General features: G+C 46.9%; 2 protein-coding genes across 5 annotated transcripts in view; both read right to left on the reverse strand.

Moving 5' to 3' along the window:
• LOC146360172 (cullin-9-like) overlaps nucleotides 1-2,136 on the reverse strand; it is a 97,689-nt gene extending 95,553 nt beyond the window's left edge. The window contains exon 1 of one of the 2 annotated variants that reach the window (XM_084829029.1): nucleotides 2,041-2,136. The gene's annotated coding sequence lies outside the window, so the exon portion shown is untranslated. The remainder of the gene's footprint in view (nucleotides 1-2,040) is intronic. The other variant, XM_084829028.1, reaches the window with a different exon arrangement.
• A 1,660-nt stretch (nucleotides 2,137-3,796) lies between these two features.
• The window catches only part of SRF (serum response factor), a 75,461-nt gene continuing 64,660 nt past the window's right edge, over nucleotides 3,797-14,597 (reverse strand). For all 3 annotated transcript variants that reach the window (XM_084829048.1, XM_084829046.1, XM_084829050.1), the window contains 2 exons: nucleotides 14,507-14,583; nucleotides 3,797-11,157 (listed from right to left, as the gene is read on the reverse strand). In XM_084829048.1, coding sequence (XP_084685174.1) covers nucleotides 11,062-11,157; nucleotides 14,507-14,583 — 173 coding nt within the window. In that variant the 3' untranslated portion in view covers nucleotides 3,797-11,061. The remainder of the gene's footprint in view (nucleotides 11,158-14,506; nucleotides 14,584-14,597) is intronic.

Below are 14,597 nucleotides of genomic sequence, written 5' to 3' on the forward strand. Positions count from 1 at the left end.
TGGCAAAGCAAATTAACCTGCAATATTGTATTAAATATCCGGCTACATTTTGCATTCTTTTTGAAGGCCCGGTGAAAAGATTTTTGGATCCTGATGCTGCAGAATCATTTTTAATTGGTATTAAAATTAAAACAAGGGCACCAACTCTCTCAGCCTCCAGAGTTGGAACTTAGCCATCTTTACTGTTCTTCTGAAGTGCTGTTTCGGCAATAGCTGATAAGATGTCTAGGCAGTATGCCAGAGTAAATGTCTGCATATTTTTGTTTTCTTTCTCCTTTTTTGTTATATTGTAATAAAATACCTATTTGTGTGTGTGTGTGTGTGTGTGTACACATATAAATATATTTGTAGATATATTACTTAAAATATAATGATTTGCTTTTTTTTATCTTTTTCTTAAACTTCCCCCCCAATATTATTAATATCATTACAGGATTATTATTACTATTTCTTGTTGGCTAAACCTTTAATGTTTATTAATATGCATTAACTGAATGGTATGGATTGTTTGCTCCCATTCCTTTGCTATAAGACTGAGATTATGATACTGAAAGATAAGGTTTACCATTTGTAGTGTAGTGGACTGAAGATTTAACAATACTTGCAATCTTTGGAAGAATGCTATATAGGTATAATCTGCAATGTGACTTATATTTGGATATTTGGTTTATTCTTACTGAAGTTTAATATAATCCTTTTTTTTTTCTTGTCCTTCTTTTGCTATCCTCCCTTTTTGCCCCCTCAGAATACTGTTAATGTTGGAAACTGAAGATTCTGATTATGTTGTTGGTGGCGTTTATTTCATTTATAAAAATAAAATAAAATAAAAATAGATTTTAAAAAAACCAGCACAGAGTGACAATGCTGGATCCTGCCCCAGGGGGTAACTGTGATATTAATGCATTTGTATGTCATACAATGCACATACAAGGATACTAAGCAGAATCATGCACTTGAAGACTAAGTGTGGTGGATTGTGAGCTAAGTGCCCTGAACTTTCCAGAATCAAAGCACATAATTGGAGGGAGGGCATATTTCTCTATGTGATGGAAAACAGACATCCATACTGTTTGGCCAATCAAGTCAGCAACATTAATCATGTACCACAATAAGACATACAACATATTACTTATTGTGTCATATTTTATAAGCTTGTCCTCGGGAGTCAAGTATTTTCCTCAATGCCTTTTCCTTTTCTGTAGAAAAGCAGGGTTTAATTGCACATAATTTGAGAGAGGGTCATGCAGTTGTTGCGTTTTAGAGTATGATTTATTAACAGTGACACATATCTACTCAAAAGTAAGCCCCTTTAAGCTCAGTGGGGTGTACCTCCCACTAAGTGTATACAGGATTGCAACCTAAACCCTCTCCCCCCCACCACACACACACACACACACGTTTGCCATTTAAAATGCTTGCATTCTATTCAGGTTCCGTTTTGGAACAGGGTGTGCGCGTGTGCGCTTTTTTTTCTTTTTTTTTTTAAGAAGCAACACTTTATCACTGATTTCGGGGGAGGAACGGATTTCCATAAATATACCAACCGAAATTGTTCTAAGGGGGGGAAAAAAAAACTGGTTTTGTCATGACTCGGCTCTTCCGTTTTCGACTGAACCCTTCCACACGGCCCCTCTCCGACCTTCCCTCCAAGGGAAACCCCCAACTCGCGCCCCGCCGGCAGGAGAAGCCTGTTAAGTCCCCTCCACGAGGCGTCTGAGCCCGTCGCACCGTCCCCTCCCTCGCCGGGGGCGGGCGGTGAGGGGACGGAGAAGCGCCAACGGGGCGCGGGGCGCGCGAGGGGCGGCGGGCGGGACGCCACGCCTGGCTGGGCGGCTTCCCCTCTTCAGCGGGAAAACGAGGCCGCGGGAGAGGAGGGGCGGAAAGGGCGGCCGACGCCCGCGCCAAGCCCCGGACGCGCGGCGTGGGGACGGTCCAGCGCTGAAGGCCGCTCAGCGGGGGCCGCCCCGGACGGAAGCGGCGGGAGGAGGGCCGGGGGGGCAGGGAGGACGAGAGCCCGTTCACGCATCGCGAGCCCGTTACCTACACAACCACCGAGGACGCCGCCGCGCCGCCTCCGCCTCTTCCCGGCCACTTCAGCCGCTCCACAGGTTCCGGGTGACTGGCGCGCATGCGCAAGAGCTCCGTGGCGGGCGCGCGGGGCCCCAGCCCTTTCGCCCGGCGGCTCTTCTACGGATGCCTCCGAGGGACAGTCCGGATGCAGGGAAGGGAGGGGCGCGGACGTGCGGGGCTCGCCCGCCGTCCCCACGGAGCCGCTGCCGTAGCCTTGCGAGCCGAGGCGGACGCGGGCCGCGCCTGCTTGGCGGCTCCTTCCCCTTCCCGCAGTTATGCACGATGCACGGGCCCTGTGACAGGCGCATCCGGCCCACGCTTACCTGGGAGCAGCGGCGCAGCTCGGTAATTTTAGACCTGGACTTGGGTGCAACCCTAGGCCTGTTTGGGGGCGCGGGGGGGGGAGCCCCGCGACTCCCAGCGTGCCCCAGCCAGCATGGGCAGGCCCTGCAGTCTGTGAGCGAGGGCAGACTGCTACAGCGGTCGGATGCGAAGGAGGACAGGGCTCCTGCACCTTTAATAGTGGCTTGAACCCGGGGTCATCCCATGAAGCTGATTGGTGGGGGATTCAGGACAGGTAAAAGGAAGGGCTTCTTCCCACGGTACATAGTGTGTGTAACTAGGGAATTCGCTTCCACAGGATGTAGTGACGGCCACCAGTTTGGATGGCGTTAAGAGGGGCTTAGACCAGTTCCTGGAGAAGGCCGTCAGTGGCTGCTAGTCCTGATGGCTATGGGCTACCCCCAGTACCAGACGCAGTGAGCCTATGTGCACCAGTTGCTGGGGAACATGGGCGGGAGGGTGCTATGGCACTTGTGTCTGCTTGTGGGTTTCTCGTGGGCAGCTGGTTGGCCACTGTGTGAACAGAAACTGGACCAGATGGACCCTTGGTATGATCCAGCAGGGCTCTTCTTATGTTCTTAAGCTACCCCTTTTTACACAACTATGTAAACTATGTGCAGAAGCCTTGTTCTCTTTTGCATTTGGCCACCCTATAGGCTGTAGGCCATCTAGGGCTTGGGTGGGGGACCCAAGGACTGAATTCAGTTTTGGAGAAGCTCTTGGCCTTGGCTGAAGGCAAAGGGGGCAAAAGGGATGGGGGCAAAAATACACAAAATACCAGCATATGGTATCTGAAAGCTCTTACTGGCTGTAATGAAGCCTTAGGAGAGGCATGTTGGCCTTTTAGAATGGGGAAAAAACTGCACAAAAGCCAGGAAGCCACCAAACAATTGTGGGCGGGGCAGGGGAAGTGGGTATGGCCCTCTGGAGACCCAGATTTGGCCCCTAGGCCTGAGGTTCCTCACTCCTGCTTGGTGGGGCAGAGGGGAATGGAGGCCAGTGCCAAGGAGAAAAATTCCTAGGAAAGGCTAAGCACTTCCGCACTTTCCAATTTTCTGAGAAAACGCCTTTGCATCATACCAGGAGACGTCTGAGAATTGGAGCCTTTCCCAAGATAACATGTAGTTCTGCTCTAATTTGTAGCATTTGGATTTCTAAGTAAAAAGAGTTTGCTTTCTCTCCACTGCCTGTGCTGAATTCTGTGGCATTAACCCTCTTCAGAAATATGAATGCTTCTTTTAAACGTATGTTTTGGCAATATCCAGTAGGTGCTTATTTTGGGGAGGAGGTTATTATATGGATACATTTGTACTGGAACAATTTTTCATATTTGCCGATGTACCTGCTCTTTTAAATTACCTACTTGCTTCCTAGAAATTAACGAATGGTGAGCGTAAATGGATTCTCTGCACCATTTTGAGAGCCAAAAGACCGGTATTACAAAATTGGAAGGATAAATGCTCACCTCCTATGACTGAGGACCTCACAACACTTCTGTATTTGGACGGGTGGTGTATAGACACCACTTTCAAATGAATACCTATTGCAATATCTGGTCTGTTTCTGTTGATGTTTACGTATAATTGCCAGAAAGTTATATTTTTATATATATGCCTTTCATATGTATTAACTGATATGGATATATACAAATCTATGAATTTCTTTTTCTTCTATTTTTTCTCTTCTGTTGTAATTTCTCAATAAAAATAATTTAAAAACAAAAACCTTCAGAAATTAGCCTCTACCATGTGCTCAAAGAATGCACATAAGGCCTGGGGGTGGAGCCAGTTGGGATGGTGATACACATGCCCACTCCCTCCCCACTCCATGGCTTGTTTGATTGCATGGGGGTAGAAGATGGTCAGATTCCTTCACGATACTGTGCTGTTCTCCTTTTAAGCTTGTATCCAGACAGACATCCGGAGTCGTGCTTGTTCAGTAAAAATCTAGGATTGTGCATTGGATGCTGCATGCTTGTGAAATTTGATTGGTTGGGGGTGGGGGGACTCTGCTGGCATCCACAGAGGGAACCTTTTCAGGTGGCTGTTTGGCTGGATGAGCATCTTAGCTATTGGCAGCAGCTGTGTATAGCAGCAGGGTAGGAGGAGGAGGAGAGACAAAATAAGCAGGAGCGATTAAGCAGCCCATACTCTCTTGGCACCTGATTGTGCAGGGGAGGCTGGTGGCTCCGAAGTCAGTGGAACGGTGAATCCGCTCCGGGTTTCAGTCAGAACTCTAAAGGAGCTATCCAAGGTGTGGAAGCGCATTCACCTCACCATCTTTTGTTACATGCTTTCACTTCAGGCCTTTTTTTACTGGAAGCCTGTAGTACATGTGTGTGTGTGGGGGGGGGGGGAATAGAATGTAAGCCTCCCAGTCCCACCTGCAAGAAAGAGTGAAGATGCCAAATTAGGAATGGCAGATCTGAGGCACATACAACCATGTTCCACACTTCCTGCTCTCCCCTGCCAGTGTCTGATGTTTAGAGTGCAATAAATCTGCAAGTCTTTAAGATCTGTACTGTCGTTTTTGTCCCAACCATGGTGAAACCTGAACCCTTAAAAGAAAAAACTAGCAAGCCATTTTGCTTGTGCTTAAAATCATGTTTTAAATTACATATACAGAAAATATGTTACGCTGTACATTTTTGTATATTTTATATATGCCAAGTCTTTTTTAAAAAAGTACTTCACCCCACGAGAAATTCCCTTGGTGGGCAGGCAAGCTGGCCTGGCCGTGGAGGCTACATTCGTGAACAGACCCAAGGCATCCTGCTATCTGAGGTAGGTGGAAGAGCAGGTGAGGCTAATCAGGCACAAGACAAGGCAAACTGAAGGCTTTTTGGAGGTGAACATAACAACCTTATTATGGGGCCTTGAGGATTTGCCCATCAGCAGCACCTAGACAGCAGATCAGCATGCACACAGGTCACCCGGTCAAACTTTTTACTACTTTAGTGAATTGTATTGTATTTCTTTTTAAATTCCAGTAATTATGTATAAACTTGCATATCTACATGTAAATTACCATATGCAAATTTATATCCCCTTTTTGGGATTGGGCAAATCCTGTTATTATTTTCTGCCTTTCCCCCATTCTTGTACTCAAGGCAGGTTACATGGACCTCCTCCTCTCCACTTTCTCCTCACAACAACCCCAAGAGGTAGGTTAGGCTGAGTGTCAGGGTCTGGCCCAAAGTCACTCTGAGATTCATGGCTTAGTAGGGACTAGAACCTGGGTCTCCTGAGCTTCAGTCCAACACTCTAACCACTACACCACAATGGTGATGTGCAAGTGCTACCCTTGTTGTTGTTGTTGTTCAGTCGTTAAGTCGTGTCCAACTCTTCATGACCCCATGGACCACAGCACGCCTGGCCTTCCTGTCCTCCGCTCTCTCCCGGAGCGTGCTCAGGTTCATATTCATTGCATTGGTGATGCTGTCTAGCCATCTCATCCTCTGCCGACCCCTTCTCCTTTTGCCTTCAGTCTTTCCCAGCATCAGGGTCTTTTCCAGGGAGTTTTCTCTTCGCATTAGGTGACCAAAATATTTGAGCTTCAGCTTCAGTATCTGTCCTTCCAATGAGCAGTCAGGGTTGATTTCCTTTAGGATGGACTGATTTGACCTCCTTGCAGTCCAGGAGACTTGTAAGAGTCTTCTCCAGCACCACAGTTCGAAAGCATCAATTCTTTGGCGCTCAGCCTTCCTTATAGTCCAGCTCTCACAGCCATACGTTGCTCCTGGGAAAACCATAGCTTTGATTATACAAAGTGCTACCCTACTTGGAAGCTAATTTCTGATGAGGGCTCTAGTCTGCACAGGCATCAGAATGAGATCGCAATTATTGGTGCTAGACTCTGGAGGTGGTAGAATGGATTGTACCACTTCAGATTACAGGTGGGGGAAATCGCACTTTTGAATGTTCCCCTTCATTAAAAGCACAGTGCAAATGGAACACTAGAATCTGACTCCCTAATATTTAAGGGGTACTGATTTATTTTTACTAGGGAGGGTTTTGTTGTCTTTTACCATAGGAGAGCATTCAAAAATGGCATCTCTCACCTGCAGATTGAAGTGGTATAGTCCCATCTCTACCGCCTCTTACTGCCATAGGAGCAGACCAAGCCTAAAGACCTTCATCTCCTTAGATCTCCTCCTCCTTTGTGGGACTCTTGCTTCTCTCGTGTGTGTGTGTGTGTGTGTGTGTGTGTGTGTGTGTGTGTGTGAAAGAGAGAGAGAGAGAATGAGAATATCAGAGACCTTCGCAGCCAAACCCAATTTTAGTTGTTTCCATTTCTGGATCCCAGAGGCAACATCTAGGACACAGAGTCTGTGCACAAAATGATACATTTATTGAAAGAGTAATTTTTTTTAATACAAAAGAAAGCTCTGTACATAGTACTGCGATTACTGTCACATCCTTCCAGAAACACAACCCTGGAAATTTAACAAACCACACACACAGCCACTCATGCGCACGCATACACACACGCACACACAAAACCCCAAAACAATCTGCAAAGTGAACTAAAAAGGTCACCACACAATAAATGCCATTTCATCCCTGATAAGTGTTCTTACAGGTCAACACTTTAAATTACATGCAACATTAGCGTTTAACCTGCAGATGCTTTTGTAGGGGATAACTTCCTAGAGGAGGAGGAATATCAAGTGGATGGAAGATCAACAGCAGTAGAAGTCAGGGGGAAAAAGCTGTACAGAGGGCAATTCAAATAAGAGCACGTATTTGTTGAGCTTGGCTTCTTGTCCCTATTTTAGCAGGCAACTCATGTTAGCAACGTGATTAAAGAATTACTGCTTTGCAGATGTGCCGCTATCCCCCAGATTTCCATAGTAGTTCAGAATTCCCTCTTGAAACAAAAATAATTCTACATACAGAGGGAGACATCCAACAACGTGCAAGCGAATATTTCCATCTCCCAAATATGCTCGAGGGTCCCCCAAACCGCCAAAGCTGATTGGAAGGGGGAAGTGGAATTCCTTCTGCTGACAGATGTTGTTCTATTAGCAGACAGACACTGCTGGATATAATTCATTCTGTATTTTTCCCCAGCCTTAGTTTTTAGTTGGTGAATACAGCTGGCTGTTCTCTTGAGCCTAAGCACTCATCAGAAAGATTGGACCAAAAACTCCAAAAACCTGTAACACCATTAATTTTTTTAAAGGATGTATGTCATTGTATTTTAAATTGGAAATATTTTAACCATGGAAGCATTCAGCTCAAAGCTTAAAAGGATTTACTGCCAGAGCTGGCCCTACCATTAGGTAGAGTGATGTGGCCGCTTCAGCTGTTTAGGGGTGCCATGAAAGGACGGTCAATTGTTACTTGATTTATTATTGTACCCTTCCTCCCAGGGAGGGGGAAGAGGCATTTCTGGGATTTTCTGCCTCAGTTGCCAAAATAACTTGGCTGGCCTTGAGTATTATGCACCTTGACTTTGGGGAGGGGATGGGCGGCATTTGCTGCTCTGCCTCAGGTAGCAAAATACATTGGGCCAGCCCTGTTTACTACACATTGTTAGCGAGGGGTTGCAAGCTGTAAGATAACCCACACATGTGGAATTCAAGAGCCAGCCTTGCTTTGGCCAAGTCTTAATAGAATGTACATTATGGTTTCTCATGTTAGCCACAACTGAAGACGTAAAAAGGATTCGGGAAGGGATTATAACAAGAAAATGCCTTGGCACCTCACTTGACCCATCTTCCAGTGCAGAAACAAAGAATCTCCTGCTGTTGCTGGAGAGGTACTATTAAATACACATTCGTTGAGGCCTGATCTACATACGCATCAAAATGTGGTGACAGAGTGAACTACAGACTGCAGCTGGCAGCATACCATTTTTAATGCATGTTGACATTAAAACAACCACGCCCCCAAAACTAGCACATCCGGGGGGAGGGGGGTCCTGAACCACCTTGGTGCCAGTTTGGTACTTGAATTTAGTTTATTTTCTTATGGGAGCATTAAAAAATGTGATCCACCGCCTGCTGCAGTAGGATGTATTACTGTCAGCTGTAAACTAGGCCTGAGTGAGCTAGGCTTAATTTTTTACAGTATGGCCAAGATAAAATAAAAGTATGAACTAGAGATGTGGAGGCTTGGGGAAAATGGGGAGGTGGGGGGAGGACAACAGAATTTCCCACCAAATTTTCCAAAAATCCCTGGAAAGGAACACTTTTTTAAAAATTAAAATCCTCCCCCCTCCGCTCCATTTTTTGTTCCCCCACCCACCCAACATACCCACCAGCCTTCTCATCCCCATTGGCTCAACCTTTTTAAGCCTGACCCAAGTGCTTGGGACAGACCAGTTTAAACGCTAATGTTCATGGAAACAATTCCAAAAGGTTACAATACAAGTCGAAAAGGCCCCTTTCCTCTCCTTTTTTCCTCCCAACCCCATGGCCCATTCCCCCCACCCCACCCCCAAGTACAAACCCCATGAAAACTGTACAGGAGCCAGACTTTAATTCCTTTAAGAATTACATAAATACTGAGTTTAACACTTAGAAAAATAAAGTCTTTTTTTTTCCAAGGCTTCTTTCGTCTTTTAATTAAAAAGAAAAAAAGTTACAGTAGCTGCATCCTTTCTCTAGAAATCTGCAGCCTTCCTTGTTCCAAACCTGGCCTTTGTTGGGGAGTATAAAAAACCATTGAGTTGCTCATGGCAAGTTAGTCCTCATTTCCCATTGTGGGGATGACGAGCTCCTTCCCCTTGTCACTTCCGAGCTGGTTATTTTTTAACCACATGCATGATTCTGTGCAAGCAAACTATCCGGCGCACAGCTCCTTTACCAAACTGCGCCACCACCCCACTCCTGCCAATAGCGTGTCCCCTCCTCTTCTCGAGTAACCCAGCAGTGTTTCCGTTTTCTTCATTTTTGCATTTGTTCACTCCAAAAACCTCATGTTTGAATCAACACGGCCAGGAGTTTTCTAAAGCATACAGACATGGCTATCACGGCCACCGCTCCAGTACAGTCCCCTTAAGCACATGGGAAGAGCCTTCCAGCAACTGCTCTGGGACAAAGGCTGCCCCATCTCATACACCCAGTCCTACTTTAGGAACAACCCCAGGGTGGCATCCTCCTGGCAAATGCAGGCCAAACATGCTCTGTTACGATGAGGCAACATACCACCACCTTGTTTCAGGGCTACGGGGGTGGGGGCATGGACCAGTTTAGATTATTGCACCCCCAAGCTGATGGTGTCTCAGTTCATGGGTGAAACTGTCTTGGGAAGGCATGTTTAAAACCCTTTTAAAAATAGGCCTCTATTTGATTTCAACTTCATTCCTTTATGCCACCCTTCCCCAACCTTGTGCCCTCCAGATGTGCTGAACATGTCCCAGCATTCCCAGCCAGCATGGCCAATGGGATGGGAGTTGTAGTCCAACACATCTGGAGCGTGCCAGGTTGGAGAAGGCTGCTGCACACGCTTGCTCGTTAAACAGGACTGTGGCACATCGCCTGTTCCTCTGCAGAAGGAAAGCGCCAGCAAAGCAAACACCACGATCCCAGGAGGACATTTCCCAAGGAGGAGCAATTGAAGCTCTTGGGCTTGCGGGTCACTGAATGTGTTTCTAAGAATGGCAAAGCGGGGCTAACAAACACCCTTTGGGCAGTGAAATGGCCATGCAGCCGGACCAGGCTGGCCAGAAGCTGTTGCCTCAGACGCCGCCTGTCCAGTCAGTAGGTGAGTTCCTGTCAACTAAACGTACATTCTGCGAGAGGAACGGTTCAGGGGTTTCAGTTCAAGATGCTCTCTGCTTCCTGCCCTCTCCTCACCCGGTGCCTGGCTGCTTTAGAAGAGCCTCAGGTGGGTGGATCCCAGCAGGAACAGCCCCTCGTCACAAGCCAAAGCTAAAGGCGAGGCCATAAAGCATCTCTGATGGCTTGAAGGCACAATGCTGTAGTCAGCTGGAGGACCTGAACCTGGGGGGGGGGGGTAAGGGGGAAGAGAGATGACTCTTTGTCCCAGCATGGGTTTTTTAAAAAAAAAAAAAAGGACAGGAGAGATGCCTACGATTGACCCGAGGGGCTCCCTTTTCAAGATGACTTCAAGCTTTTCTGCATTCCAACTTCTTCCCACAGCTTCGGTTGCTCAGCCTGGAGGCGATAAACTGGGGAAGTCTGTGGACGTTCCGTGTGTGTATTTGGGGGAGCGGGTGGCAATAAAAACAGAAGGAGGGTTATATACATGGCAGAGCAAACTCTCCCACCTGTGAGAGACAGTTTCTTTGGCTGGAGTGAAGAGGAAAACAAAGAAACCCGCAACAACAAAAACACACACACAAAAGCACAGTAAATGCAGCATTCAAATGCAACAAAGCCCCCCGACAGCCCAGGCTCAGCTCCCTGCTGCTGGCCTTGCAGCCACTTTAATATGAGCGTGAGTGTGTGTGTGTGTGTGTGTGTGTGTGTAAAGTGTGAGAGAAGAAAAACGTGAAAAAGGCAACAATAAATAAGTGACGGAGTCCATACAAAAATAGGGACCGCCGAGATCCTGGCGCAGCTTCCGGAGGGCCGCGGATCTTGGGGCCATGCACAGCGCAAAAGCTGGAGGCAGATGCTGCAGGTGTGGGTGCCAGGTACACACTTCCCTCCCCCCCCCAGGTCCCCCCCAGAGTTGCTCAGTCACTCTTGGAACTATGTGATGTATCCAAGTTGACCACCTGCAGCTCCGTCAGGTTGGTGCTGCTGCTGGACTGCTGCCCAATAACAGCCATCTGCAAAGACAAAAGAAAGAAACAGGTCTCTTAGCAAAGGGATACTGGCGTTACACCCAAATGCATCATCGTCACGCCTCCTTAAGAACCTCAGAAGAGCCCTGCTGGATCAGACCTGGCATCCATGTAGTCCAGCATTCTGTTCACACAGTGGCCAACCAGCTGCCCATAGGAAGCCCACAAGCAAGACAGGAGTGCAACAGCACCCTCCCACCCATGTTCCCCGGCAACTGGTGTTAAATTGGCATTCTGCCTCTGGAACTGGAGAGAGCACATAGTCATCAGGACTAGTAGCCACTGATAGCCTTCTCCTCCAGGAATTTGTCCAACCCTCTTTTACAGCCATCCAAATTGGTGGCCATCACTACATCCTGCGGTAGTGAGTTCCATGGTTTCACTATGCGCTGTGTGAAGAAGCACTTCCTTTTCTCTGTCCTGAATCTCCCAACAATCAGCTTCCTGGGACGACCCCACTGGGTTCTAGTATTATGAGAGAGGGAGAAAAAGGTCTCCCTATCCACCTTCTCTACACCATGCATGATTTTGTTCACCTCTGTCATGCTCCCCTTACCCTCCTTTTTCCAAGCTAAACAATCCCAGCTGTTGTAACCTTCCCTCACAGGAGAGATGCTCCAGCCCCTTGATTACTTTAATCGCCCTTTTCTGGTTCTTGCTCTTTAAACTGGAGTTGGACTGGACAGTCCTTCAAATGGAGGATGCCTTCGTATTGAGAGCTGTCCTCCGACATTATCACTACATTATTTCTGTAATGTCCAGACATATCTCCAGTATAAGAACCTAAGAGTCCTGCTGGACCAGACCAAGGGGCCATCTAGTCCAGCATTCTGTTCACACAGTGGCCAACCTGCTGCCCATGTGAAACCCACAAGCAGGACATGAGTGCAATGGCACCCTCCCACCCATGTTCCCCAGGAACTGGTGTTAAATAGGCTCACTGCCTCTGCTACTGGAGGTAGCACATCGCCATCAGGACTAGTAGCCACTGATAGCCTTCTCCTCCAGGAATTTGTCTAACCCTCTTTTAAAGCCATACAATTTGGTATCCATCACTACATCTTGTGGTAGCAAATTCCATAGTTTAGCTATGCGCTGTGTGAAAAAGCCCTTCCTTTTCTCTGTCCTGAATCACCCACCATTCAGCTTCCTGGGATGACCCCATTGGGTTCTAGTATTACTAGAGAGGGAGAAAAATGTCTCCCTATCTACTTTCTCCACACCCTGCATAATTTGGAACACTTCTATCATGTCTCCCCTCACCCTCCTTCTGTCACAAAGGTGCAGCTGTGCTTTGTATTTTATTTGAAAAAATTTAAAGCCACCATTCAGGGTACAAAACCCGCTCAAGGCAGCTCAAAAGGTAAAAACAAATACAACAACCAACATCAGAATTCATAAAGGACAACAGTAAAGCAGACATCCCACTCCCCAAAATACTAACACCAATTGCAGTCATAACTGTCAGCAGTCTGGTTAAAGGCACAACTCAGGAGGAGGAAAACAAATGAGGCTTGAGGGCTTCCTTGCAAGGCTGTAATGATGGGGTCTGACAGACTTCAGTTTGTACTGCATTCCGGAGAAGTGGGGCCAATGTGGAAAAAGCCCTCTCCCTCATATCCGCCAATCACACTGCTCCCAGAGGTACACAAGTGGTAAAAGTTTTGTTGTCGATCTTGAAGTGTGGTTGGCTGGTAAGGGTGAGGTGGTCCTTCAAGTAATTCAGCCCTAAACTATTTAAGGCCGATGTGAGCTATACCCAGCCCACATGTTCCACCCCTCTGGCCTTAAGGGGTTTTCCACCATTCCCCACCACAACGGTGGCCTAAAAAGGCCAAATTTAGCTTTAGAAGGCTGGTTGCTTTCCTGCTGCTGTTGCTGCCACTGAAATTCGGCAGTGTGCAGCAGCAGGGGTGCAACCCCGGGGGGGGGTCAAATTGTCCCCCGGAGCCCCCAGAGTTGCACACCCTTAATTTAAGGCTTTAAGGCAGCCTTCCCCAACCAGGTGCTTTCTAGATGTAGTGTAGTGCCTACGGATGGTGTAATCCAACACATCATCCCCAGCCAGTGTTACAAATTGGGGTATCCCATGGAAAAGATCTGTGTGTCCCAGGATTCACTTCTTCGCATATGCTTCCAAGTGGAGGCAGGCAGGGCGCATCATTGCAGGCATTTAGAAAGGCCTTTGTTTACCACAAATGTATTGATACATATGTACCATATGTATCGAGAGCCAGTGTGGTGTAGTGATTAGAGTCCTGGACTGGGAATCAGGAGATCTGGGTTCTAGACCCCATTCAGCCATGAAACTCACTGGGTGACTTTGGGCCAGTCACTGATTCTCAGCCTAACCAGCCTCACAGGGGTTGTGAGGATAAAATTCGGAGAAGGAGAACTAAGTAAACTGGCTTGGGTTCCTTGCAAGAGAAAAACAGGTGGGATATACTATAATATCTATATAAAAGAGAGCGGGGTTTGGGGGGGGATGCTGCTGATTGGTTTTAACTGCTGGTTGGTGTGGGTTGTATTCCTATTAATTTTTAGCATCTTTGGCCTGGACATTTTAAATTTGTTTGCTTCAGTGCTGGCTTTTATTGTATTGAAGTTTATTGTTATTTGAACGTTTTTTTGCAGAAGCCACCTTGAGCAGGTTTTACCCCTAAAAGTGGGATATAAAATGTTTTTTAAAAATCAATCAGTCTTGCACTAGTGAATTCTATACAGTCATTATGCAGTGTAAGGAGTGATTGCTTTGTGTCAGTCCTAACCCCTACTGCCCATCAATTCCACCCAGGATTCTGGCATGTATGGTTGATGGAGAGAACTGGAAATGGTGTGCATTGCTTTGCAGTTCCATCACAGGGCCTACCCAAACTGCACTATAAAACTAAAACACAGGACAATAGTAAAAAAAAATATTTTTAAAAATACTCTGTTGTTAGTCATTCTACCTTTCTTACATATTTTACCTTACAACTGACTGCATCCATAGCGGATCCAGTGCCTCCTTGTTGCGTTGCTTTTGTGCTGCTTTACACCAACCTCTCTCCCCCCACCCCTCTCTCTCTATATATATATGTATATGTATATATATATTTTACATGTGCATATACAAGAATGCTCAAGAAACAGACCTGGCAGCTGTGTATCTTGCCCACAAGTTCAAGAGGTTGCATAGAAAATTATAACCAGCCTAAGCATGTTTACTCCAAAGTGTATATCCTATTAAGTTCAAATGGGACTTACTCCCTGGTAAGGATCTTTAGGATTGCTGCTTTAGCCTCTTTGCGGCAAGCTTAACTCCAGAAAAAAGGGACCCTTGTTCTGTACCTACCTGATGAAGCTGGACAGCCGAGACTGGGATTTGAACTGTTCCCGACGGTGCTGTCAGGAACACCTGAGGGACTCCACCTGCATGACAGAAA

This window comes from Heloderma suspectum, chromosome 1 (genome assembly GCF_057233095.1).
Source record: "Heloderma suspectum isolate Gila_16-S chromosome 1, 16-S_ref, whole genome shotgun sequence".
Classification (NCBI taxonomy): domain Eukaryota; kingdom Metazoa; phylum Chordata; class Lepidosauria; order Squamata; family Helodermatidae; genus Heloderma; species Heloderma suspectum.